The sequence below is a fragment of the Oncorhynchus keta genome, chromosome 5 (assembly GCF_023373465.1).
Source record: "Oncorhynchus keta strain PuntledgeMale-10-30-2019 chromosome 5, Oket_V2, whole genome shotgun sequence".
Taxonomy (NCBI): Eukaryota; Metazoa; Chordata; class Actinopteri; order Salmoniformes; family Salmonidae; genus Oncorhynchus; species Oncorhynchus keta.
Window position 1 is genome coordinate 29,256,831 of NC_068425.1, and position 10,677 is coordinate 29,267,507.

General features: G+C 43.9%; 1 protein-coding gene across 1 annotated transcript in view; it reads left to right on the top strand.

Moving 5' to 3' along the window:
- Positions 1–10,407, top strand: part of LOC127930342 (somatostatin receptor type 5-like) — a 10,836-nt gene extending 429 nt beyond the window's left edge. Inside the window, exons 2-3 of the mRNA XM_052520016.1 lie at positions 1,212–1,735; positions 8,271–10,407. Of these exons, the coding sequence (XP_052375976.1) occupies positions 1,212–1,735; positions 8,271–8,354 (608 nt within the window). The 3' untranslated portion in view covers positions 8,355–10,407. The remainder of the gene's footprint in view (positions 1–1,211; positions 1,736–8,270) is intronic.
- The last annotated feature ends 270 nt before the right edge of the window (positions 10,408–10,677 follow it).

The window sequence follows — 10,677 nt, forward strand, 5'->3', positions numbered from 1 at the left end:
ATCCATTCCATTTGTTTGAGACCCCATTCCATTTGTTTGAGGATCCATTCCATTTGTTTGAGGATCCATTCCATTTGTTTGAGGATCCATTCCATTTGTTTGAGACCCCATTCCATTTGTTTGAGGATCCATTCCATTTGTTTGAGGATCCATTCCATTTGTTTGAGGATCCATTCCATTTGTTTGAGGAACCATTCCATTTGTTTGAGACCCCATTCCATTTGTTTGAGACCCCATTCCATTTGTTTGAGACCCCATTCCATTTGTTTGAGGATCCATTCCATTTGTTTGAGACCCCATTCCATTTGTTTGAGACCCCATTCCATTTGTTTGAGACCCCATTCCATTTGTTTGAGGATCCATTCCATTTGTTTGAGGATCCATTCCATTTGTTTGAGGATCCATTCCATTTGTTTGAGGATCCATTCCATTTGTTTGAGGATCCATTCCATTTGTTTGAGGATCCATTCCATTTGTTTGAGGCCCCATTCCATTTGTTTGAGGATCCATTCCAGTTGTTTGAGGATCCATTCCATTTGTTTGAGGATCCATTCCATTTGTTTGAGGATCCATTCCATTTGTTTGAGACCCCATTCCAATTGTTTGAGACCCCATTCCATTTGTTTTAGGATCCATTCCATTTGTTTGAGACCCCATTCCATTTGTTTGAGGATCCATTCCATATGTTTGAGGATCCATTCCATTTGTTTGAGACCCCATTCCATTTGTTTGAGACCCCATTCCATTTGTTTGAGACCCCATTCCATTTGTTTGAGGATCCATTCCAGTTGTTTGAGGATCCATTCCATTTGTTTGAGGATCCATTCCATTTGTTTGAGACCCCATTCCATTTGTTTGAGGATTCATTTCATTTGTTTGAGGCCCCATTCCATTTGTTTGAGGATCCATTCCATTTGTTTGAGGATCCATTCCATTTGTTTGAGAATCCATTTAATTTGTTTGAGACCCCATTCCAATTGTTTGAGACCCCATTCCATTTGTTTGAGGATCCATTCCATTTGTTTGAAACCCCATTCCATTTGTTTGAGGCCCCAATGCATTTGAGTCCTTAATCCCTTCTTCTCACTGTCCCAAACTGAATTCTATTGGTTCTTAGGTTTGTTTCTATTTCCAAACCCAATGGACCAGTGCCTTAGACCCTGGCCTGGGCCTAAAACCTCTCCAAACCACTATAAATCCTCTCAATATAGTGATCTTCAAAGGTGTCCATGTCCAGAGCTATTCCTTCACAAAGTCACAGACCAAAACCTCCCATTCATTACAGGTGAAGTCTGCCGGGGCCAGGGCGGGCCTGACCAAGCGGCGCCGCTCCGAACGCAAAGTCACCCGCATGGTGGTCATCATCGTGGTGGTCTTTGTCATCTGCTGGCTGCCCTTCTTCACCACCAACATAGTCAACCTCGTCTTCATCATACCAGAGAACAGTGTCACCGCCGGCGTCTACTTCTTCCTGGTCATCATGACCTACGTCAACTCCTGTGCCAACCCGCTCCTCTACGGCTTCCTGTCTGACAACTTCAAGCAGAGCTTCAGGAAGGTCCTGTGTCTCCACAAGGCGAACGGGGTTGGGGTGGGGGACGGAGGAGACATGGGGAGTGGAGGAGGACGTCCCATATCTCCTAGGCTGGAGAGGGTGGAGACGACGCAGCAGCATGACCCGCTCTTCACCCCCCGGATCATGGACTTCAACAATGGACACATGCAGAACAACCAAGTAGGTAAATCTATAGAAATAAAACGACTAGAACGGACATTCACAATAAGGTGAACGTTCTGTGATGGGTGGACTACTAATTCTATGGGTCAATATTCTACCCAAGAACTGTGAATGGCTGTCAGGTTTCAATTATTTTGGTCAGTCTGCCAAAGATAATCTTGAAGGCTGTCCATTTCATTCATTGGTAGTCAACCGCAGTATACAATATAACTAGATTCACAGCCAATTTATATGTAATTTATATTTATCTAAATGATATTACTTGATAGTTTTTTTCACCTGCAGAGCATCTTAAGAAGTAGAATAGATTAATAAGCACTTACTACACAGGGCGTTTACCCTTCTCCTTGGCCCACAACAGCTTACAGCATAGAGGGTGAGAGGAGCTGAAAAATCACTCTGGAAGCCTAACATAGTAAACCCTCCTGATCAGAAGCTTTGGCGCTGAGGGGATCCAGTGTACTGTGTGCTGATAGTTAGTTACACCCACTAGTACTGTAAATGGGTACCACTGATTTCTCCTCTACTGTTGATGCCTCCAGTGTATTTCTTTTTTTAAAATTCTGAGTGCTATGCATTTCGCTAGTACATTGACGTGTAAGGGCCCTCCAGTTTTTAGATAGACTGGGTCTTTATATTTGCCATCTAGATCTTGTTTTAATAATAGAGAAATCAGACCTTCCTGCTGAGTACCTGACAGACTACCATTTCTATAGGAGTAGTTAAAACAAACAATGGCGCTTTTAGTATTTAAAGAAGGCTTGATATACCTCACCCGGTATGCCATCAAGCTCTGGGGTTTTCCAGACTAAAAGGATTTAATAGCATCAACAAGTTCTTCCTCTGTAATTTTATCTTTCTGTACATTTGTTAATTTTCTATTTTTTATATTATTTGGGAAGAATTCCTTATAAAATTCCATTTGGAGAAACATAGATTCTTCAGTAACGAGTTTCTGCAAATTATTTTTGTTAGTGTTCCTGTATTGGAGATTCAGGAAAAATGTTGTGCATTTTTCTCCATATTCCATCCAGTTTGCTTTATTTTTGTAATAGATTACATTAGATCATTCTTGAATAAGTTATTTTTGTTTTTCCTTTAACTTATTTTGTATCTCTGTAGTATAGTTTTTATTGCTATCAACCTGTACTATTAGTTAATGTATATCCCTTGTTAGTCTTGGCTCTTGTGCCAGAAACTGCTTTGTTATTATTGATGAATATTGAATTGAATGACACCTGAAGGTACATGTAAAGGTATCCCCAAACAATAAGGGGATTTGCTGAACCTATATTATACTGGAAAAATTCAGTTATACATTATTTTGTCTTAGTTTAAAATAAGTTGTCCTCCCGTAAACTTTGATGAAATTTCCAATATCCCCATCCACGTGGAAAATATTTAAGAGTTATGTGAATGCCAATTAGATGATGATCCGATCTCATTCTGTTTACTATTAAAACGTTTTGTTTGTAGAGTGATAACCTTTACGGCCCATTGAGATATTCAAAAGGATCCACCTTCCTTGCGAATCATTCCTGACTATTTGCACATTCAGATCTACATTTTTGGTAATTTATATCACACCTTTTGAGTTCCTGTCACGTTCATCGTATGAAGGAGACCCAGGCGCAGCGTGAATAGAGTTCTACATATTTTTTATGAACTGAAACTCACCAAAACAAAACAACAAACAACCTAACAAAACGTGAAGCTACTAGTGTGCACACAGGCACCTAACTGTAGACAAGAAAGTAGACACCAGAAAGTGGAAAAAAGGCATGCCTAGATATGATCCCCAATCAGAGACAACGATAAACAGCTGTCTCTGATTGGGTACCATATCAGGCCAACATAGACATACAAAACCCCTAGACATACAAAACCCCTAGACATACAAAGGTCCCCACCCTAGTCACACCTTGACCTAACCAAAATATATAGAAAACAGAGATTTCTAAGGTCAGGGCGTGACAGTACCCCCCACAAAGGTGCGGACTCCCGGCCGCAAACCTGAGCCTACAGGGGAGGGTCTGGGTGGGCTTCAACCCTCGGCGGCTCCGGTTCTGGATGCAGTCCCGCTCCCTACACTGATCCCTCCGCTTCTGTGGAACCCGACCGTGGATTGTTGTCGGAGACTCCGGACTGGGAACCGTCGCCGGAAGCTCCGGACTGGGAACCGTCGCCGGAAGCTCCGGACTGGGGACCGTCGCCGGAAGCTCCGGACTGGGGACCGTCGCCAGAGGCTCCAGACTGGGAACCGTCGCCAGAGGCTCCGGACTGGGGACCGTCGCCGGAAGCTCCGGACTGGGAACCGTCGCCGGAAGCTCCGGACTGGGAACCGTCGCCGGAAGCTCCGGACTGGGGACCGTCGCCGGAAGCTCCGGACTGGGGACCGTCGCCAGAGGCTCCAGACTGGGAACCGTCGCCAGAGGCTCCGGACTGGGGACCGTCGCCGGAAGCTCCGGACTGTGGAGGCACACTGGAGGCCTGATGCGTGGGACCGGTACAGGTGGCACCGGGCTGATGACACGCACCTCAGGGCAAGTGCGGAGAGGAGGCAAAGGACGTACTGGACTACAGGTGGGAGTCGGACCGCGGAGTGAAGGAAAAGCAGCCAACAAGTGCTCACCATATGTGGGAACTCCTTCAAGACTGTTGGACAAGCATTCCAGGTGAAGCTGGTTGAGAGAATGCCAAGGTGTGCAAAGCTGTCATGAAGGCAAAGTGTGAAGGCAAAGTGTAGCTATTTGAAGTGCATTAACAACGTTGTCACCAAAGTAACTATACATACATATGCCAACCAGAAGCCGTGGATTACAGGCAACATCCAAACTGAGCTAAAGGCTACATCTGCCACTTTCAAGGAGCGGGACACTAATCCGGACACTTTAAAAAAATCCTGCTACGACCTCCAACGAGTCATCAAACAGTCAAATCTTCCATACAGGACTAAGATCGAATCCTACTATGCTGGCTCTGATGCTTGTTGGATGTGGCAGGGCTTGCACACTATGAACGATTAGGGAAACCCAGCCACAAGCTGCCCAGTGACGTGAGCCTACCAGACGAGTTAAATTCCTTCTATGCTCATTTCAAGGCAAGCAACACTGAGCCATGCATGAGAGCACCAGCAGTTCCGGATGACTGTGTGATATCCCTCTCCATAGCAGATGTGAGTAAGACCTTGAAGCACGTTAACATTCACAAGGCCGCGGGGCCAGACGGATTACGAGAATGCATACTTAGAGCATCCACTGGCCAGCTTGCAAGTGTCTTCACTGACATTTTCAACTTTTCCCTGACCCAGTCTGTAATACCTACATGTTTCAAGTAGACTACCATAGTCCCTGTGCCCAGGAAGGCCAAGGTAACCTGTCTAGATGACTATCGCCCAGTAGCACTTACATTGATAGCCATGAAATGCTTTAAAAGGCTGGTCATGGCAAAGACCATCATTTCAAACACCCTGGACCCACTCCAATTTGCAACAACACATCCTCCACGCTGACCCTTAACATGGGGGCCCCTCAGGGGTGCATGCTTAGTCCCCTCCTGTACTTCCTGTTCACCCATGACTATGTGGCCGCACACAACTCCAACACCATCATTCAGTTTGCTGAAGACACAACAATGGTTTGCCTGATAACCAACAATGATGAGACAGTCTATAGGGTGGAGTTCAGTGACCTGTCAGTGTTGTGCCAGGACAATAACCTCTCCCTAGGGATACATTAGCAAGACGAAGGACCTGATCGTGTACTACCGGACCTAGAGAGCCTAGCATTCCCCAATCCACATCGACGGGGCTGTTGCAGAGTGGGTCGAGAGCTTCAAGTTCCTCGGTGTCCACATTACTAAGGAATTATCATTGTCCACACACACCAACACAGTCACGAAGAAGGCATGACAATGCTTCTTCCCCCTCAGGAGACTGAAAAGATTACCATGGGCCCTTAGAAAGTTCTACAGCTGCAGCACTGAGAGCATCTTAACTGGCTGCACCCCCACTTATTATGGCAACTACTTGGCATCCGACCGCAAGGCACTGCAGAGGGTACATCACTGGGACCGAACTCCCTGCCATCCAGGACCTCTATACCAGGCGGTGTCAGAAGAAGGCCTTAAAAATGGTCAAGGACTCCAGCCACCCAAGTCATAGACTGTTCTCTCTGCTACCACATGGGAAGCGATACTGATGCACCAAGTCTGGTACCAAAAGGACCCTTAACAGCTTCTACCCCCAAGCCATAAGACTACTAAATAGTTAGTCCGGGTAGCTATTGGTTAACTATGTATCTTTCTGCATTGACCCTTTTTAGCACTAACTCTTGCATTTACGTTGCTTTAACTGTTTATTATCTATCCTGTTGCATAGTCATTTTATCTACTTCAATTACCTTGTACCCTTGTACATCGACTTGGTTCTGGTACCCCGTGTATATAGCCAAGTTATCGTTACTCATTGTGTATTTATTCCTCGTGTTACTATTTATCTTTTTTTCTCCCAGCATTGTTGGGAAGGGGCCGTACATCGTTTCACTGTTAGTCTACACCTGTTGTTTACGATGCATGTGGCAAATACATTTTCATTGGATTTGATTCAACACCAAGCTCAGAGCCTTGGGTCTGGACACCACCTCTGCAACTGGATCCTGGACATCCTGACGGGCAGACGACAAGCTGTCAGGATTGACAAGCCATTCTCCAGCACACTGATTCTTAACACAAGGGCCCCCAGGGGTGTGTCCTGAGTCCTCTGCTGTAGGTCTATTAACCAACAACGGCGAATCAGCCTAAAGGGAGGAAGTAAGTGAACTGGCATTGTGATGCTAGGACAACAACCTTTCCTCAACATCAGCAAAACAAAGGAGTTGATTGTTGACTTCAGGAAGCAGAGGGGGGAACATGCCTGATCCACATCAATGGGACTACAGTAGAGTCATGTTCCTTGCTGTCCACATCATCAAGGACATGACATGGACCAACAACACCACCACAACACCGTCTCTGCTTCCTAAGGCGGCTGAAGAAATTACAAATAGGATTGCTGACCTGTTGCATCACGGCCTGGCACGGGAATTGCTTCATCCACGACTGCAAGGTCCTTCACCAACAGCTGGATACACACCATTTAAAAGTGAAAGAATGGAATGAAGGAATATACAAGTATTAGGATGAGCAACGTCAGAGTGGCACAGATTAAAATACAGTAGAATAGAATAGAGTATTTAATTTTTTGTTGGTGAAGAAGGCCCAGTTTAAAATTATTTTTTTAACCTTTATTTTACTAGGCAAGTCAGTTAAGAACAAATTCTTATTTTCAATGATGGCCTAGGAACAGTGGGTTAACTGCCTGTTCAGGGGCAGAACGACAGATTTGTACCTTGTCAGCTCGGGGATTTGAACTTGCAACCTCTCGGTTACTAGTCTAACCACTAGGCTACCCTGCCGCCCCATCACTGGGACCATGTTCCCACCCATCCAGGACATCTACTCAATACGTTGCCTGGGGGCGAGCAGTTGCATCATCAAGGAACCCACACACCCTAGTCACTCCTTTACCGTCGGGCAGATGGTATCGGAGCATGAGGTCTGATAGCTACAGACTCAGATACAGTTTCTATCTACAAGCCATCAGACTGCTGAACAACTGGTCTGACCACCTCCACTCACTCTGCACACCGTAGCACATATGCACTCACTTAATCACTCACACAACAGATATGCAGTCATCCACACAAACACGCATACACAATCACACATATTTATGCTACACACACATCACAACTGCTGCTACCAGACTCTTATTATCATTGTTAAATACTGCACAATTTATACACTTGCCCACCAGGATCGGTCCCTTCCCCAAAACACGTGTAAATATTGGACTATAAACTGTGCCTTCATATATAATACTTATGCAAAAATAAAAATTATATTGTACTGAGCCATTTACTTTATATTTGAATTGTTATCTTTTATCATGTCTTACTGTTGTTGGTTGTCAAGAAGGAACCTGCAAGTAAGCATTTCGTTGGATGATGTTTACCATGTGTGTCCTGTACATAAGACTAATAAAACATAAAGGTTCACTTGTTTGTGTGTGAATAGATTTCTGGTGATCTCCTTGGTGTGACTTGTCTCCATCTGAGAGCTGTGTCTGTGTCTAGTACTCCCTGTTAGTGTGAATGTGTGTCTATGATGCCATAATGTGAGAATACATAACAAATCAGCAGCAGCTCTGTGTGACATATCAGACAGAAGAGGCTCAAAGAGATGTCCTCTTTTCTATTATATCTTAAAAGAGATGTATCGTCTCTTTTACAGTTTGAAGATTAAAAACAAATTGTCGCTGACGGGGGAATGGGCAGACGGACAGACGGACGGATGGGGGGGACGGATGGACGGACGGGGGGCAAAGGGGGATGGGGGAGTGTATGTCATAAGCTTTGTCCAGCCAAGGAGTCCCTGATAGAGTGTGCTGGTCATTGTTTGTAATGTCTAAATGTATCTCTTGTTGTCTTTGCAGTGTGTTCAAATTGAGATTTGTGCCAACATGACGACGGAGCTTCTGCCCTTAGAGAGCCCAGTGATTGATCAGTCTACGCTATGATGAGGCCTGATAGGTCAGTCTACGCTATGATGAGGCCTGATTGGTCAGTCTACGCTTTGATAATCCCTGATTGGTCTGTCTACGCTTTGATGAGCCCTGATTGGTGAGTCTACACTTTGATAAGCCCTGACTGGTTAGTCTATGCTTTGATGAGCCAAGCCACCTCCCTCTCCATCATGACAAACAATCCATCATTGGGAGTCCTCCCACTGTCAATCCATGTAGCTCTTGACCAATGACCTGTTTCGGACGATACAGGAAGAAGAGGTACATGGGACTTCAAAGAACACTTCCTGTTCTGACACTACACTGAACGATTTCTGCGATGACACCTCTCCTATTTGTCAGTATAAACCACAGACATTTACAGCGCATTGCAGCACTGGAAGGGGCTGGGGGGAGGATGGCTCATAATAAGGGCTGGAACGGAGCGAATGGAATGACATCAAACACATGGAAACCATGTTCAATGTATTTTATACCATTCCACTGATTCCGCTCCAGCCATTACCACAAGCCTGTCCTCCTCAATGAAGGTGCCACCAACCGCCTGTGCATTGCACCAGCTTGGTGTCATGGAACCAGCAAGAGCACATTCTTCCATGTACTTTATAGATTCCTTACATATACTATAAGGAAAGACTATTTTTTAGACTGTGAATGGGTAGAAACTTAGCATTAGATTAAAATGCCCTAGAAAATGAACCTGAGTATTCCCTTCACTTTATATGAACTGGATCATTTGATTTCATCAGAAATGTTGTGAATTGAAATGGATTGTCATCTTTGTGAGCTTGGAACTTTCTGTATGTAGGTATGTACTGGGCCTTCATCACTATGTAGGTAAGGCCATGACGGGAACGTACTACACACACTGTCTATGACCCTTGTCCATTTGTCACTATGATCACCTGTAACAAGTCCCAAAGGCTCATAATTCCCACCTGTGGACTCATGGATGGTTTCTGCTCTGGACAAAGTTAGTTCAAGCTGGGATGACCAATGAAATGGTACTAGAGGAAACCTGCATTGTGGAAAAGAACACTGTCCCCGAACAGAGAGAATGATGATAATGATGATGTCAATCAAATAGATGGATCTGGCGTACAGTACTCACTGTATCTATGGCATAATGTTATAACTGAGGATCCTATTCATATTATTGATGAATTGTGGTTATTTGTTGGGTATTATTGTTATAAACTTGGGTAGTTGTTCCAAGTGTTTTGGTTATTTTAATGTGTTTATTTGTGATTAATGGATCCCCTTGACCTTTTATTGGAGTTTGAAGCACTGGTGCAACTTCATTGTGCTTGACCTTACCTGAGGTCATGTTCTTTAGGCACCATATGGAATATAAAACGGGCTGAAACAGGGAGGGACTACCTCCTAGACTAATGTCCAGTAAGATACACAGATGTTAATTTCACCTTTTGAATTGTTTCCCCTTGCATGCCCTACTGAACAATCTGCGTACAACAGCATAGTCGTCGCTGGCTAATGGAAAGCACTCATCTCCAAAACACATTTCTTCAGGAAATGGAAGAAATGACCATATTGTCCCATTATTGAACATACAATTCTGGAACTTCAGGAGCTATTTTGAATACATTTTCTTTGTCCTAGAGTCATTACATGTTCAGAGTACATTGAAGGGAGTTACTGCTTTCAATTTAAAAAAAATAATGTAAATGGCAAAAATTGTGTTTTCATCAGACAGCGACTCAATGATTAATCTGCTGTACACACATGCAGTATTTTATGGATTAGCTTTAACTGTATTTCAATGAGCACACAATCCACGCGGACTGTTTTACAGTCATGTATGACAGGTTCAAGATTTATACAGTAAGTTATTATCTGTGTACTCTACTCTGGGATTACACCGTGGTCAAGTAAATGTAAAAAAAAGTTGCTGTTACTTATGATAATTATTTAAAATAATACCATAGCATTATTGCTAATGTGTACCATCTGGACATGTGTTCAAAATGTTTCATTTCAGTGTTATTGTTTTAATAAAATGACAAAAATACAATTGGTTCGATCAATATGCATGTAGTCCGAGTACCAGTCTTTTTAGCTAACATTCCACTCCTTGTACCAGTCTTTGTAGCTAACATTCCACTCCCTGTACCAGTCTTTGTAGCTAACATTCCACTCCCTGTACCAGTCTTTGTAGCTAACATTCCACTCCCTGTACCAGTCTTTTTAGCTAACATTCCACTCCTTGTACCAGTCTTTTTAGCTAACATTCCACTCCCTGTACCAGTCTTTTTAGCTAACATTCCACTCCCTGTACCAGTCTTTGTAGCTAACATTC